This window comes from Sprattus sprattus (genome assembly GCF_963457725.1).
Source record: "Sprattus sprattus genome assembly, chromosome: 8".
Classification (NCBI taxonomy): Eukaryota; Metazoa; Chordata; class Actinopteri; order Clupeiformes; family Clupeidae; genus Sprattus; species Sprattus sprattus.
The window spans coordinates 3,675,431-3,693,111 of record NC_137927.1 but is presented as its reverse complement, the minus strand read 5'-3'; the positions used below and the strand labels follow the sequence as shown (position 1 = coordinate 3,693,111).

The 17,681-nt window shown below is 44.5% G+C and overlaps 1 protein-coding gene across 4 annotated transcripts; it reads right to left on the bottom strand.

Annotated features, from left to right (window-relative positions):
• Window positions 1-434: 434 nt before the first annotated feature.
• cxxc5b (CXXC finger protein 5b) lies at window positions 435-16,134 on the bottom strand. Of its 4 annotated transcripts, XM_080843895.1 has the most exons (5): window positions 13,050-16,134; window positions 12,860-12,915; window positions 11,886-12,675; window positions 2,813-2,904; window positions 435-1,764 (listed from the first exon to the last, which is right to left on the bottom strand). In XM_080843895.1, exons 3-4 carry the CDS (start codon window positions 12,627-12,629, stop codon window positions 2,860-2,862), a joined length of 789 nt encoding a protein of 262 aa, XP_080700021.1. In that variant the 5' UTR covers window positions 12,630-12,675; window positions 12,860-12,915; window positions 13,050-16,134; the 3' UTR covers window positions 435-1,764; window positions 2,813-2,859. The 4 variants fall into 4 exon arrangements, with proteins under 4 accessions (XP_080700021.1, XP_080700018.1, XP_080700019.1 ...); XM_080843892.1 differs by having other exon boundaries at window positions 11,886-12,915; XM_080843893.1 differs by having other exon boundaries at window positions 11,886-12,915; window positions 15,583-16,134.
• Window positions 16,135-17,681: the final 1,547 nt, after the last annotated feature.

The following is a 17,681-nucleotide window of genomic DNA, read 5'->3' as shown; positions in this document are numbered from 1 at the left end:
GGCACACATGTAGACGCAAACACGCTACACATGTGTACTTACAACCGTGTGCACGGACCACACACAGCTGCACAAAAAACACACACAGCCATTCATGTGCATAATCTACTATTTTGGATACTTGTGTACACACTGGAATGTATTAATTGAGAGAGAGAGGAAGTATTCTTGTGACCTTGTCAAGTGTGGAAGTAAGTGACACGAATATGGACTACCCTGTCTTCTACCAAAGCACGCCAATGTCACCAACAACAGGCATTACACACACACACACACACACTCAAACAGAAATCCCAAGGATTACCTCTGGAGGTTACACAAAGTATACACACATAAATAAACACACACACACACAAACAAACACACACACACACGAATACCCTCATATTACTGTAACCATTCAACTGACACACAGTAATGTTCACACTGTTTTTGTTTTTATTCCAAAATTCAGGGACAGCATTGTGATGACAGCCCCATTCAGATTCAGACACATGCATTCCAGTTTATTATTCACATGGCAGCCCCTTAATTAACATGGAGTCAAACACTAAAGGCCAAACACACACACACACACACACACACACACACACACACACACACACAAGCACCCAATACAACCCATAAACAAATGCATACTGTACATGCATGCACAAGTCACACAGAATACACACTCTCACAACAGCTAGTACATACCATCTGTACCTTCACTGGAATGAAGACATGTGTCATACACACACACACAGACACACACCGGACACCACACATACACATTGAGACACTCACGCATTCTATACACACACAGTCAGAATAAGAAACTCCACTTGACTCATGCAACATGGCTGCTCAGTCTCTATTTCACAATTCCTAGAAGTCCATTTTTGTTTACGGGTGCGCTCACACTCACTCTGGGACCGGAACACATTTCAGATCATTAAAGGAACAAAAGGCGGTCTCAGTGTGCGTATCCTTCTGCCCTAGTGTGTTTGTGTGTGTGTGTGTGTGTTGGGGGGTTGGAGCGGATCATGGGTTTATGTATGCATATATGTGTCAGAGCATGGGGGAATGTGTTGGTGTATGTTGGCGCGTGTGTGTGTGTGTGTGTGTGTGTGTGTGTGTGTGTGTGTGTTGGTGTGGGGTACAACTCAATGATGTGCAATCTGACTGAAGCCCCATTTAGCATTGGCAGCCCAAGCATGAAGAAGCTGTCAGTACAAACATAGCTAAAGAATAACAGAGTTTCTTATTAGTCATGAGCCGTTTTTTTTTTCTTTTCTTTTTTTTTTGGGAAAAAGAGCATTACATTTACATTCTCTAATGCAAGTACGCGTCTCGCCACATCTGGACAACAAAAACACCAAACACAAACAGAAACAAACAAACCAACAAACAAACCCAAACTCAAAGAAAACTGATTGTCCTTTTTTTTTCTTCCGGGTGTGAACAATTCCAGGTTCTCCAAATATGATTTTCCACCTTTGGAGAGAACTCACGACGGTTCCAATACGGAACGTAGAAAAAAGGAATGTTCTAGATGACCTTTAGGCCATCAGAATTGAAGTTCATTTTTGGTTCAGGAGAGTCCCTCCTCTCCACTCCTCCCCATTTGCAGTCATGACTACTAATTAGTTTTGTCCAACCAGTGTGAAGGGCCCTCAAAGTTTTGCGCCACCATTTGCCTGGAGTTTGATTGGCATTTCTTTGGGTCTGTGGCGGTCAGTCCTACTGGAACCATCGGAACGGCGCCCCAGTTGGCAGCATTACCTGACCAAAGACAAGGGGGGGAAAAGGTCAATCATTTGGATTTTAAGGTCATGTTAGAGGTCATACACACAATAGGAGCAGCTCAAACATAATTAAATAAGGTCTATAAAGGGAGGGTCCATATCGCCATAGCAACAGTGACATTTAACCCACATTTTGGTTGCCAAGGGTTACCAGTCTCCATTGGTATGCCAGGTGTGTTCCATCGTGATTTAGGAGTTATGTTCATACTTCAAACAAACATTAAAAAGTCCTACTCTGTGTCAACACCAGCACTGTGCTACTGCCTTGAACCACACAGACCCTCTAAGTGCTTGTCTATGAAAACACACTAAACAGCCTGATGATTTCTTCTAAGAAAACTGGATAATATGACACTCAGAAACCCTGTGCGCAAGGACCACAAAATCCAAGGCTGCATATGGATTAGGCGTTTGAATGGATTTACCAAACTGATAGTGTTTATAGGAAATAGCGCTCACACTAAGGATGCATCAACCAATCGCAGTTAAGTCCTTAGGCATGTTACATGTGGCATGACAAGATGGATCTGTTTACATGTGTATAGTGTCCAATGTTAGTGTCTAGATCCAGAGTATTGTTTTTATGTGTTGTGTTGAGAGTGCTAAAGCATCTGTGATTGACTTTCACTGTTATGCAGGTTAAACCCTAGTGTGTAACTCTATCATCGCCTGGTGAGAAAGGGTTCATGTTCAGATTGAAAATGCACGAACAGTCTCCACCTGTGAAAATCACACAGAATCTAAGTAACAATCTGAGATATTCATCATTGGGGCAAAGGTGTGAAAAGGGATTGTCATACAGTTTTTATAAGAAAAAAATAAATCTTACACGCCTTAAGTGTTCTCCCAAGCACGGTAGTACCTTTAGAGACCTCTCAGATTTGTCGACTTAAAAAAAACACTAAACTGCAACTATTTCTCTGTAAATGACTGCAACTCAATTCTTCTTTTACAACTAGTTTAATGGAATACAGTAGTTTGAAGGCCTCCTAATGAAAGCCCTGTGAAATAATGAAAACACCCACACTGAGATATGTCACCAGCGGTTGAATGTCCTCCCCGGTTGTTAATTTCATAGTATCACTTCAATCCATGGGGTGGGGCTTAATGTTGAGTCCTGTGTTACAGAGGCATGGGTTACAGTTAGCTTAGAGTGGTGCGTGTGTGTGTGTGTGTGTATGTGTGTTTGAGTGTGTATAGAATCCGTGAGTGTGTCAATGTGTGTGAGTGTGGCTGTGTGTGTGTGACCAGCCACAGCCTCCCCATGAACTAAGGGGCATCACTGGTGAAATTCAGCCGCACTATTAAAACTGTTTTACTTTTGGCTAGAGATCTTAGTGAGGTGTTATGGAGAAGCTTCACAATTATGTGGCAGCAAGTTAATACTTCCTGGACTTCTAACACATCTTAACAGGTTCAATTGTATTTAAGTTAATTATAAATGTGTATTTACATTGCATACTACAAAGTGTATATGTACTGTATATTACACTTGATGTGTTTTTAGTTGTCCATTCATTCATTTCACTTTTTTGAGTTTGTCTTGACCTATATATGTTAATATAGAAAACTAAATACAATACAAATAAACACTTTACAGTTCACATCACACAGTGTTTACAAATGTGTTTGTGTGTGTGTGTGTGTGTGTGTGTGTGTGTGTGTGTGTGTGTGTGTGTGTGTGTGCACACCAGTCAGCGCTTGGCAGGGCTTTATTCATTGTAAGTAACTTCACCATTCAGAGAAAATCTCTCCACTCACACACACACAAACACACACACACACACACACACACACACACACACACACACACACTGAGAGAGACAGGACCTAAGTGTACATACACACAAGGTACTGAGTTTCTGACAGCAAACATATAGATCATAACCAAACCATGACAGGTGAAACTAATAAACATGATGTAATAAATGTAAACAACACCACAACTAAAGCTGAACAGATATCACGAAACCAAAACCATAACTAACATATCTGACCATAACTGACCCTGTAGAACATAAAATACAGTACAGACCGAAACAGAGAACGGCTAGCTGTCCAGACCACACTCATAACTCACACTGCTGAAAAAACAACCTTATCAATCAACACTGCATGCAACAGTACAGAGCAACATGAGTCTAATGAACATCACTGTCCACAAATATAACCCTACAGACCGTAACCTCCACTACCAACCACAACTCTACTGACCTACAGACCGTAACCCACACTACCAACCACAACTCTACTGACCTACAGACCGTAACCCACACTACCAACCAAAACTCTACTGACCTACAGACCGTAACCTACACTACCAACCACAACTCTACTGACCTACAGACCGTAACCCACACTACCAACCACAACTCTACTGACCTACAGACCGTAACCTCCACTACCAACCACAACTCTACTGACCTACAGACCGTAACCTCCACTACCAACCACAACTCTACTGACCTACAGACCGTAACCTACACTACCAACCACAACTCCACTAACCTACTGACCGTAACCCACACTACCAACCACAACTCTACTGACCTACAGACCGTAACCTACACTACCAACCACAACTCTACTGACCGTAACCTACACTACCTACCACAACTCTATTGACCTACAGACCGTAACCTACACTACCAACCACAACTCTACTGAACTACTGACCGTAACCTACACTACCAACCACAACTCTACTGAACTACAGACCGTAACCTACACTACCAACCACAACTCCACTAACCTACAGACCGTAACCCACACTACCAACCACAACTCTACTGAACTACTGACTGTAACCCACACTACCAACCACAACTCTACTGAACTACAGACCGTAACCTACACTACCAACCACAACTCTACTGACCTACAGACCGTAACCCACACTACCAACCACAACTCTACTGACCGTAACCCACACTACCAACCACAACTCTACTGACCTACAGACCGTAACCCACACTACCAACCACAACTCTACTGACCTACAGACCGTAACCCACACTACCAACCACAACTCTACTGACCGTAACCTACACTACCAACCACAACTCTATTGACCTACAGACCGTAACCTACACTACCAACCACAACTCTACTGACCTACAGACCGTAACCTACACTACCAACCACAACTCTACTGACCTACAGACCGTAACCTACACTACCAACCACAACTCTACTGACCGTAACCTACACTACCAATCACAACTCTACTGACCTGCACACCGTAACCTACACTACCAGATAGCCTCACCTGTCCCAGAGAGCCTCACCTGTCATTTTGAAAAGTTTAAAAACAAATATTTAAAAAAAAAAATTATAATAATAATATATATTTATGTATTATAAAATAAATATTCATATTTCTCTAGTTATCTGTGTTACGAGTGTCATTTCTGCATGATTCCGATCATTTCGAGCATTTTTATTATCAAAATCGCTGAATTTGTGCATTTCCGCTTCCTGAAAACATTGACGTGCCGTGGACTGAGGCAAATGCATTACTGTCTATGGGCAGCTGAGCTAGTGCCTCAGTAAAGGCTGATTCATGCTTCCTTACGTAAGCGTAAGCGCAAGCGCAAGAGGCCGCGCAAGCCCCTTGCGCGACCCTTGCGCGACTTCTTACGTCTTGCGTGCGTCGGCCCCTTTTTCTAGACTTGCGTCATTTTTTACGTAAGCCCTTACGCGAGCCTCGCAGCCTGCATTCTATCAACGAATGATACGAGATGAGGTTACTAAAATATTCTGCATGTCTACTCAGTTTTCCAGTGCTTCCCAAGTAAAGGTTTGAAAAGAACTTCAAGCTTCAGACTTTCTGTTAGGGAACCTGTTATCTATCTGCAGAGCAAATGTCAGGCTCATACAAAAACATTAACGTGAATTACTTGATGCTAATACCTAGCGCGGTGTCTATAGGATTTTCCATATACGTTAGCATTAAGCTAACGTATTTTCTACCACAGTAAAACATGCAATACTATGTGATTGTTTTTAGAAAACGAATGTTACGAGATGAGATTACTCAAATGTAGTCTGCGTGTCTGCTCAGTTTAACAGTGCTACCCAAGCAAAGGTTTGAAAAGAACTTCAAGCTTCAGACTTTCTGTTAGGGAAACATCTTTCTATCTGCCAGGCAAATGGCAGGCTCATGACAACACGCGCAACCTTTGGGAGCATGAACTGCACCGAGTAAATTTTGCGCAACCGTTAACCCCCAACGCTGTAGCATGCAGCTGCCTTAAGGATTGCGCAATCACTCCAAACTGGGTTTTACGCATGCGTGCGCAAGCGCAGAACCTTTGAGTTGAGCTCAAAACCCATTGAAAAATATTGCTACTGAGGCAGGCAGTACCACTGCTTCAAGAAGGGAGGCGAGTGAGAGCGCAATTGTCGATTATATGTTGTTTTTAAAGCTGGACTTCTTCTAGGCTTCTACTTGGAAGGTTGTACTGCTAAGCTGAAGCAGTTCTCAAAATTGGACTTGCAGTCCAAACGTGAAATGATTAATAATGAGAGACCAATGGCGGAGCTAAAATGTTTGCTTCAAACGACGGGACCGAAGGTATTGACATTTGCATTGGAGTGTTTCAAGTTTCCCAACGGGACATATTCATGCGCAACACAAACCTAGCTAAAGGCTGCTAGGTGCAGGGGAACCGTGAATGGATTACGAGCTCCAACAAAAGTGCACCAACTTTAAATTATACCGGTCAGTAGAACATTTTGGTATTGTGTGCTATGTCTGTGGTGTTTAACTGTTTGCTTGTTAATACGTTGTGTAAATAAATATGTAAGTGTTTTTTTCTCAACTTCGAATTCAAGTGTCCGAGTTGCATTGTTGGGCAAGCTACTTGATATTTGTAGTGAGCTAAGCTATCAGCTACTCTACAATAAATTCAGCTTCACTACACAGAAGCTACCACTCAAAAAAAAAAGTAGCAAGCTAAGTTACATAAACCTGTCAAAAGTAGTTTGATACATTAGAAGCTACTTTCAGTTGAACAAACTGCATGCCAAGTCAATGCAATTTTAGGGATCAACACAACTCTCAGTCAGATAAAAACGGTTGAATGGATGAAATTCGTGTGTTCGTATGTTTGTGTTGGATGTCATTGACGTTGACAGGAACTTTTTCTTTGGATTACAAAGAAGGCATCTGAAAACCATATTTAGTTTCACTCGTCTCTTATAAAGTGACGTACTTTTGAAGGTATGGCTGTTGAGTCAGGTATTCAAACGCAGACGAAAACAAATTAGTGCAGAAGACCTCGCCAACCTTCATCTTTCGTCTATTTTGTGCATTTTCGCAATTCGACTCCCTGAGCAGACAGCACGAACTTTTCACTTTTTAACTTTCATCATCTTCAGCTGTATCTAAATATCAACAGCATTCTAGTTATCCGGTTGTCTAGAATCTGCATGCAAACTACCCATTTAAAATTAGGGGAGAATTCATTTTAAATGTATGAGCAGCGTCTGGTGTACTTGAAATGACGATATCTATCTATCTATTTTCACTCGTCTCGCCTAAAGTGATGTACTGCTTAATTTGTGTGTTTAATGGCTGCAGGGAAGCCTGTTATGAATGAACATCAGAAAGGTCCAGGATAAATTAGCTTTCGAGGACGCTACTGCGGTACTTGATCAATAAAAGAGCTTAGCTACTGAAAAGTTACTTGGTTTTGTAAATAGCGACGTTACTGCCAAGCTACTGACAAATGTAGTGACACTACTGCCCATCACTGCCGAGTTGTGTAAAAGGTTATATTTTCCCTAGACAAATTGAAATGAGCCATATCATTGGTGGGAGGGCTACATTTTAGGGGTGTGCAAAAAAATCGATTCACATTCGTATCGCGATTCAAGTGCTTCCGATTCAGAATCGATTCATAGAATTCCAAAAATCGATTCATATAAAAAAAAAAAAAAAAATTAAGATTAACGTTCTTTTTGGCTTCGCAAAAAAATGTCAACAGGCAGCTGGCTGAAAGCACAGAAGTAGTAGGCTTACCTTTTATTGGTAACCTAACTGTTACGGTTCATTGTTTTTGAAATAAGAGGCCTGACTTCTATGTTCCCAGCAAACTTGAAAAAAGAAAATATTAAGCCATGGTTTAACTGCACTATAGGAGTCTGAAATGTGCACTTTATAACTTTATTTTGTACCGCCCTGTTTGGCAATGTTGTTTTTCAATAAAATAAAACATTGCATATAGCAAGACAATCCACTTTTCCATGATAAGAGCATTAAAATAAAATTTGCGATTAATTCATTTGCGATTAATTGCGATTTATTTTGAGGTAACTATGACAAAAATGTGATTAATCGCGATTCAATATTTTAATCGTTTGACAGCACTAACATTTACATACTGTGAATCAATTTTTTTGAATCGAGAATCGTTTTTGAATCAAGAATCGTTTTGAATCGAAAATCGATTTTGAATCGAATCGTGAGCCTAAAAATCGGTATCGAATCGAATTGTGACATTTTCTGAATCGTGCACCCCTACTACATATGCTTCCTTGTAACGATTAATATCTTATTTTACAAGGTGTAAAAGTTCAATTACCACACCAATTGTACGTTTAGCCTCGTAAAAGTCAGTTAACTATTGAGCCGCATAACTTCTTATAATAATAATCGTTTAAAAGTAATAGTATTAGACAATAAAACATAAAGTTTTTTCAGTTCCGGTGAGATGACAATTTTAAAACCATAAGCATATATACATGTATGATGTATAAATTTCTATTTTTTTTAAACAACTAGAGATCGGAATGACGTAATCACTTCCGGTTTCTGTGCCTCACCAGCTGTGAACCTCACTGCACGTCACTGCTCTACTGACCTACAGACCGTAACCTACACTACCCATCACAACTCCACTAACAAACTGCAATTAAAGCCTACAGACCATACTGATCTGTACTGTCACAGACTGTAACTCATATTTACATTTTCCATGTATGAGTGTGTGTGTGTGTAGATTTGTGTGCATAAGTGTGTGTGTGTGTGTGTGTGTGTGTGTGTGTGTGTGTGTGTGTGTGTGTGAGTGTGTGTGTGTGTATGCGTATGCGTATGCGTGTGCATCAGTCTATGCATGTGTTTGTGTGTGTGTGTGTGTTTGTGTGTGTGTGTGTGTGTGTGTGTGCCATGCGTGGGAGAGGGGAGAGGCTGCAGCAGGAGGCAGAAGTGGTGAAGTCCAAATGCTGGACTTTCCCAGACTAGCCTGGGGGTGTGGAACTGGGAGAGGAAGGAGAATGGCAGAGATTCCTGGGAAGACATCCAACAGCCCTCAGAGAGAGAGAGTGTGAGAGTGTGAGAGTGTGAGAGTGTGTGAGAGAGAGAGAGAGAGAGAGAGAGAGAGAGAGAGAGAGAGAGAGAGAGAGAGAGAGAGAGAGAGAGGAGAGAGAGAGAGAGAGAGAGAGAGAGAGAGAGAGAGAGAGAGAGAGAGAGAGAGAGAGAGAGGAGAGAGAGAGAGAGAGAGAGAGAGAGAGAGAGAGAGAGAGAGAGAGAGAGAGAGAGAAGGACAGAGAGAAAGAGAAGGACAGAGAGAAAGAGAATCAGGGGGAGGGAGAGAAGGAGGAAGGAAGAGAAAGTAAAGAAGTGGGAGAGAGAAGAAAAGGGAGAACAAGACAGACAGGGAAAGAAAAAGAAAGACAACAGCAAGAGCGGCAAAAACAGAAAAAGTACCATAGAGATGATACTGATATGGCCTCATCTGACCCAAACACACACACACACACACACACACACACACACACACACACACACACACAGAGAGAGGGAGAGAGAGAGTCACATACTGTCTGTCACACAGAAAGACAAAGATGCAAAGGTATATTTCTCCCTCATACACACAGACACACTTGTTCATGTCTGTCTCTCTCTCTCACATACACACAGACATACAAAAGCACACTCTATCACACACACACTCACACACAAACACATACACTCCCACCCTCTCTCTCCCTGTTTCCGCTGAGCCAACTTGGTGTTCCTAAAATACCCTCAGACGGCTGGGGCTGGTGAGGTATGAGGTATATGTGTGTGTGTGTGTGTGTGTGTGTGTGTGTGTGTGTGTGTGTGTGTGTGTGTGTGTGTGTGTGTGCGTGTGTGTGTGTGTGTGTGACTTTGTGTGTGAGGCTGTGCACACTCTCTGCAAGCTACCCTCAGTCTGGTCACGGCCATCTTGCAGCTGTCAGGGGTTTTCAGTGGAAAAGAGCCCCAAGGCCTCCCCCCCTCTCTCAAACTAACACACACACACACACACACACACACACACACACACACACACACACACACACACACACACACAAATCCGCATACAAACTCGCTCTCTCTGTCTCTCACAAAAACAAACTAAGACACACACACACAAACACAAACTTTTCTGTGTCACTCTCTCTGACGCCCACTCACCCTTCCACACATACTCAAAAACACACACACACGAATACACACTGGCAAAACATACACCCATATATTTGATAACACCTCCAACACACACTTTAACAGTTACAGTAAATTATGTCATCACTTTTGCATGATGAAATATTTGATATCTGTCCCCCAAAAAATAAATCTTAAAGATGAGTGTCAAAATACAATCTAAGACACACTCACACATACACAAACACAAGCCCAAACCAAATGATATCGATACCTATGTCCTTTTTTAGCCAAGTTTGATTTCTTACACACACAAACAACAGTCATTCCCTTGCTCTCAAGCATACACACTCCACTTACTCTACCACACACACGCAGTTCTCACTCTCTCACACACATCACTATTTCTCACTCCTTCACACACACACACACACACACACACACACACACACACACACACACACACCACTGGAGACCCTGAGAGAGAAGAGGGTTTCAGAGCCATATTGACACCTGGTGCTCCAGATGACAGGCATTATAGCCAGATGGACTCCAAAACACACACACACACAAACGCCAACAACACATATGTACACAAACACACAAACAGCGACACAACACAATCACAACTCGCATAGATCCAAACTCCATAAGTACAAACACACACACACACACACACACACACACACACACACTCACACACACACAACACTAAGTAACACACATGGACACACACAAACCACTCCCAAAGAAAGCGCTCCATCCTAACACCTCATGTGTGAAACAGGAGCGTGTGTGAGCTCTTCATATTATAAGAGAGCAGGCTGTGGGGCAGGAGCATGGCTGGCCGTAGCCTTCAGAAACGGCCCACAACAGTCACGCCTCCTGATGGGCTTACCAAAAGAGTGGCTGCGTGTCTATGTGTTGTTGAGTTACCCTCACCCGTCACACACACACACTCTCATACACACACAGACACACGCACACACACACACTCTCTCACACACGCACACACACACACTCTCTCACACACACGCAAACACACACACACACACCCAAAAAAACAAAACACAATCGAGAGCTATCTATAAATGCTGTTAATACTATAAAATGTCAATATGATTCCTGATTTAGAGACAGCGCTGTTTACTCACCTGTACCACACGGAACTGTGTCACCTTACCAAATGTGAGATAGATTCACCTTACACAAGATAATAACTGAAGTATCATTTCAGAACTATTCGGTTGATATTCTGTTGTCTCTTTAAGTCATACGTCTTATGCAAAACTAAGCAAGGCCCTGGTCTATATACATTTAGTGCTTCAGTTTGTGGCTCATGTAAAACTTCTCACTGAATGGCTGATCACAAAGAAAGAAGTTTTGTCTTCACAGGAGGAGGTTCTGTGAATAACTGGAAAAGGTTCCCATACATTTGTGAAACATGGTCACAGTATAAGTTCTGCTTGGAGAACAAGCCAAAGGACCCTTAAGGATAATTGCACATTCAATTGTGTGGTATGCACACACATTGACTCAATGCACAATCTCTCTCCAACTTCTGTGATCTCCTTCTATTCTCCTCTCATATATGTCATGCTCCACCCTTCTCTCTCAGTCCCTCTTTATCCTCTCTCTGTCTCCCTCTCTCGTCCTCTCTCTCTCTCTCTCTCTCTCTCTCTCACCTCCATCCCTCCTGACGCTTTCTTCTTGAGCTCCTCACACTTGCGGAACTTGCAGATCTGGTGGCCGGTGGCGCGGTTGCGGCAGCTGCTGCACTGATCGCAGTTCACTCTCCTCCTGCAGGGCTCGCAAATCCCGCAGCGCTTGCGCTTCTTCTTCCCATTGCCGTTGGCGACGGCCGCCAGCTCACTCTGGGCCTGCTGGTGGTGCTCTGTGGCGGTGATGCCGGCCCCACCCCCGATGAATGTTCCGTCGGCCAGGAACACTCCGGCCGGCGTCATGATGAACAGGCCCGGGTGGAGCGGGAAGCCGTTGCCTAACAACGGAAAGTCTGACAGGCTCCCCAAAACAGAGTCTGTCGCCGCAGAAGCGGCCACACTCTCCAGGTCGCTGGGGGTGACGCCCGTGACTCCACCCAGGGGCATGGCGGTGTCAGCGGTGCCCGCCAGTGGCATCAGCATGCCAGCACGTCTCAGCAGCTCGGCCGCCTGTGCCAGGTGCAGGCCACTGGGAGAGTCCAGCAGGCCTGAGAGAAGAGCCCCCCGGTCCAGTTTCACGCTGCCCGCAGGCGGCCTGCCCTGGCTGGGGTCCACGGATGGCTTGCCAGCCTGGCTACTCTGGCTGTTAGCGTTAGCGCTGTTAGCGGAGGATAGCGTAAGTGTGCGCGAGCGCTTCAAGCTTTTGCTGAGGGGCTCACTGATGATGCCGCTGCGGTTACGGCGCTCCACCACTGAGGACGGAGTCATCTGGGGCAGGTCCACTGCGGTCTGGGGTCCCTGGGCTGAACCCCCACTGCCAGACATGGTCCAGCGCAGGAGAAGGAGGGGGGCAGGGAGGGAGAGAGAAACCAAAAAAAAAAGAGAGAAAGAGAGAAAGAAAGAAAGAGAAAAAAAAGACAGGGAGGGAGAGAAGGAGCTGCTGGAAGCCTCTTTAGAGACAATAACAGAGGAGGGAGGGGGTGGGGGGGGGGTGATACCTGCAGAGACGAGTGATCAGCCAAGAGCCCCTACAGACTCACCCCGATCCTCATCACTGAAAGAGAACAGAGAGAGAAAGACAGACCTTGACTTTTAAAATCCTTCATTTAAAACACCATTTTACCAATTGTAAACAAGTCTCACAAAGTCATTAATGGAAATGATCCCCTCCTTTGCACCCCATTTCACCCTGAACTGAGCCACGTTCTCCATTTGCTGGTAGAACATGTACTCCACAAGAGATGTAAACATGGACGTCATGTCAAAGTCCTGGCCTTCAATTCAATGTCTTGCATTGTGGGATTTAAGGATGACCAGCTTGGCCTGCACTAACAAGAAACACCCTCACCCAGCCAGGAAGAAAAGAAGAAAGAAAGAAAGAAAGAAAGAACACGTGTCATGAATCATCAATATTCTTGATTGGGAATTGACTGTAATACTTGAGCTATACAAACACAACTGTGAGGATGTCTACAGATGCAGATTGAACTGAATTAGTCACAGGACTCCTTTACATGAGTCGCTGTATGACATCACAGACCTCCACTATGTTAGTAAGTTATACTAAGCAAGCATGTGATTAAATGAATGTGTTTGTATCTGACTCACGTTGTCCAATCAAACACAGAAATATAATATTGTAAGTATAATAACATCCACATACAACCAGCAAGTACCCTTAAAAAACATCACTCCAAATACCCTTACAAACATCACTCCAAATAAGTGTACATTCCACCTGCAAAGATTATTCTCTAGATAGATAGATGATGTTTGGTTAAGACAATTGGTCTCATTTAATCCATTTCTGAGTGTGTGTGTATTTGGGTGTGTGAGTGTGTTTCTGTTTCTGTGTGTGTTTAATGTATATTGGATGTGTTTAATACACAGTATAAAGTATGGATATTGGCAAATGTTTTTGTATGTTGTCAGAGTATGTTTGTGTCTAGTTGTGTCTAGAGTGTGTGTGTATGCTTGTGAGAGTTGTTGATATATTTGTAATTTGAGTATGCCTGTGTATATTGTCTGTGTATAAGCTTCTGTGTGCTGGTTGTTGCTGTGGTTGTAAGTTGCCGTCTCTCTCTCTCGCTCTGTGTATTTGTGTGTGTGTGTGTGTCTCTGTGTGTGTGGGTGTGTGTGTGTGTGCGCCCCTGGACCCCCTGCATGAAACCATGCCAGAAGAGGAGGCATTCTCATGAGCGTTCCGCTGAGCTGTGACAGACAGACAGCCCCGGGTGTGTTTGAGTGTGTGTGTGTGTGTATGTTTGTGTGTGTGTGTGTGTGTATGTGTATGTGTGTGTGTGTGCGTGCGTGCTGTGACCGACAGACAGGCAAGAACACGTTCCACCGAAGCCTGAACGGGAGAGCCAGCAGCCATGGGCTCGGCTGCACAGATCCCGTGCTAAGCCGAGTGAGAAATCAGACACACACGCGCACGCACACTCAAATGCACACCTCTCCCAAATGCACACCTTCATGCACGCAAGCACTTCAGACAACATTTGTGTCCGTGGTCCAATTACATACTGATTATCATGACAACATGCAACCTTAGTGGTCCACTGTGTTAGAGCGAGAGAGAGAGAGACATCTCCCTAGGTTGGCGTCAAATAATCAGTATGTTTCCACATGGAATTACTACTGACACTCCAGAAAAATGTCAAATCCTTTATCACAAAACTATTTAACAACGCATCTTTAAGTGGCCAACATGTTGTGATGCTATGGTTATTAACCCTCAGTCGGCTCTAAACGTCTGGAAGAAAGCAGCGATTGTGTTTTCTCATAAGTCTGACGATAAAGCTCATGAAAGAGAGATCCTGCCGTTCGCGCGCACAGTCCTGCTCCTGCCCGCGGGCATCGTGAGTGATTGACAGCTCTGCAATTTAAGCAGCGCTCCTTGGCTCGTGAGATGAGCATATATGCAACATGTGGCCATGTAATTCCATACGCTCCGGTCCAGACATTTCCCCCCGACGCGGCGAGACATAAAGTTCATCCACAAATCCCATTACGAAAGCTCGAGCGCTGTGTCCAGCCTGGTATTGCGGCAGGGGGTCGCGGAAATCTTCCGCACGAGAACAACGCATTGCACTGTGGGGACAATAGCGTACGGAAGGTCAATAACGAAGCCACTGAACAATAGCCAGGCTCGCTCAAAGGTATCATTGGCATATGAGACATTAGTGCGATCAGCTGATCAAACAAAGTCACACACGCTCACTCACTCACTCTCTCGCCTCGTGCACAAAAAGAGAGGACGATGTGCGAGTAAACATGCCTCCCCCTCACCGTCGGATTCTGTCCTCACCTCACAGAGCTCGTGCACACGGCAGATTTCCATCAATCAAAACGCAAAATGCACGCGGGGCAGGTGCCAAAAGTTTTCTCACAGCAGCTTGTCCCAATTTAAAGATCAGTGCTATTTAAATTAGGCAATACAGTTTTACCACAATCCATTCTGACCAAATATGAAATATTCTGCATGATAATTACCCACTGACCAATATCCCACACACAAAAGAAGGGACACTTTTCACCTCGGCTCAACGCGACGACCCACAAGCACCAATGTCATTATCTGTTTACGGTTACAACACCGACGCCTCGAGAATAACGACGGACGGCTAGAAAAAACAACAAACAAACAAATGAACTAAACACAAAAAGACCGATGCATTTTGCCCTCTTTCCATTCGTGTCCAGCCGCCTGTGTCTCTACCTGTGTGTCGGTAAACCATGGCTCCGGACTCGCCGTCACATTTGAAAGTAAAACAAAAATCCCTTTTGTCTCCACTCACTCGCCTGCGACCGGCGTGGCTATGGTGACAGCACTCGGAATGCGCGAGCCCGTCTTGGTGGAGAAAGAATCGGCCATTCTCTCATTTTTCAACAACTCAACTTCGTCGTCGGGAAGATGTCATTCCAACTTTGAACAGTCCTCAACAAAGTATGATTCCCCCTCCCTTTCAATACATCTGCATATTAGCAAACACGGGCCCTTTCACTCGCACCTACCAACACACTGGCGAGGCAAGGGGAGGGCAGCTCCGTCCGAGCGGTCCGGCTTTGCTCCCGCTGCGGAGATTCAGCTTAAAAAAAGAGGCGAAAGAACCAAACCAAACTGATTCCCCGCATAGGAAGAGTCTCGAGCATTTCGCTGAAACCAGCTCGCCAGTGAGGCAGAACCGCGAGACGCTGTTAAAACGCACTTTGTCCGAAAACGAGCGCGTGGGCTCCTCCAACCTTTCGCTGTTCGCTATCCCACCTCCACATCCCCGCTCGCCGAAGAGAACATGCAAACACATTTCATAGATTTTTGGAGCTTCACACAAAAACCGAAGTGGACTTTCCGCCGTCGTGAGACGCGGAGAAATGACGCACGGAAGGTCGCGGATCAGCGTTCTAGCATCATCAGGGGTCCCCTCCCGACCATCCCCCGACAGCAACATGTATATATGTGTAGTTTAATTGAGTCCAGCATGGATATGAGATCTCTAAGTATGGATAGGTTAGAGACAGCCCATTGTTGACACTATTCCGGGTGGCAGTTGGCTGGTCGGGGGCGCGGGCTTTCTGTCTGGCAGACACATGAAGTCATATCTCTTTAAGGCCAAACTTTCCCTCATGCACATTCATGCTTTCCAAGAACTTTGATTTACTCCTTCATTCTTACCTGAATGAGCGGCTGGCTCAGGATACGCGGGGAATCACTCCTGGCTATCAGGGCAAGTGGCACACCAATCTCAAGACGGACCATTTAAAACATGAAGGTAGCCTATATTTCACTCATATTTCGGTGACATAATTTACTTCGGTAATTACTTATACAATACAACATGCTACCCTACATGCGAACATACAAGAATTTTCAACTTTAAGTGGCTAGGTTGAAAGATGATGCCTGCAGCATCTGATGTTCTTAATTCTTAACCTGGTCCGAATAAATATCCTTTTTTCATTATTAACTTTTGTAACGTCAATGTAATTGTTAATTTGGACAGTTAACAATGTTATAATGAAGCCTAATGATTGCTTCCGATTTACAACCATTCATCTTACCATTTGTCTTTGCTTCGCTGGCCGTAGTCTGGAAAAAATTAACTGTCACTGGCCCTGTAGTAGGCTAATTGGCATTAATTAGCACGCGTCTCATTAATTGTATTGAAAGTATAGAGATTTCTGCAAGAGGTAGGCCATGCGGACAGCTCTTGTTGCCGGCCTGTAACGTCCCGGTGTAGCAGCGGTGACAGCAGCTCTAATGCAGGTCCTGGCGTAGACACGTCCGCACGCTCGCTGGCCCGCCTGGTCCGACGGTCGCTCGCGGCCACTCTTCCTCGCGGACAGAGTCCACTCCGCCTCTTGCGAGCGTCCTGTCTGTCTGGCACGCGGCCAACTGAAGTGTGGGGAAGTGACACCGCCAGGGCGGCAGAAATTCTCCTCCGTCTCGGGCTCCTTCCCAATCACAGGCGCGCGGACATTGGCTGGAAAGTGGAGCAGCTCGTCAGGGAGAATCAATGCGAATCGATCGTGCGGCGCGAGGAGAATGCGGGTTTGGGGAGCGAGAGAGCGCCGTGTCGGTCCACTAATAACAGCCCAGCTCTCCCCACTGAGGGCCCACGCGCTTAACTGATTGTGTGTTTTGTGGACACAGAGGTCCGTTTTAATTTGAAAAATAGCCGAACACTAGTCCAGACATGTCTGCACCAAACCTCGACTACTATTCATTTTATTCAAATGATTTAGTTATTTTTTTTAAGGTAGGCGACCAAATGCTTGTCTTGGGGGATCATTATTTATTTCCATACAAACACAATAAGA

Bases quoted from the DNA above. Each gene is read 5' to 3' on its own strand.
- cxxc5b (XM_080843892.1), bottom strand. From the start codon at position 12,686: ATGTCTGGCAGTGGGGGTTCAGCCCAGGGACCCCAGACCGCAGTGGAC. The intron at 2,905-11,885 runs GTGAGAGAGAGA...TCTGTAACACAG, and splicing joins AAGCGTCAGGAGGGATGGAG to GACTCAACATTAAGCCCCAC.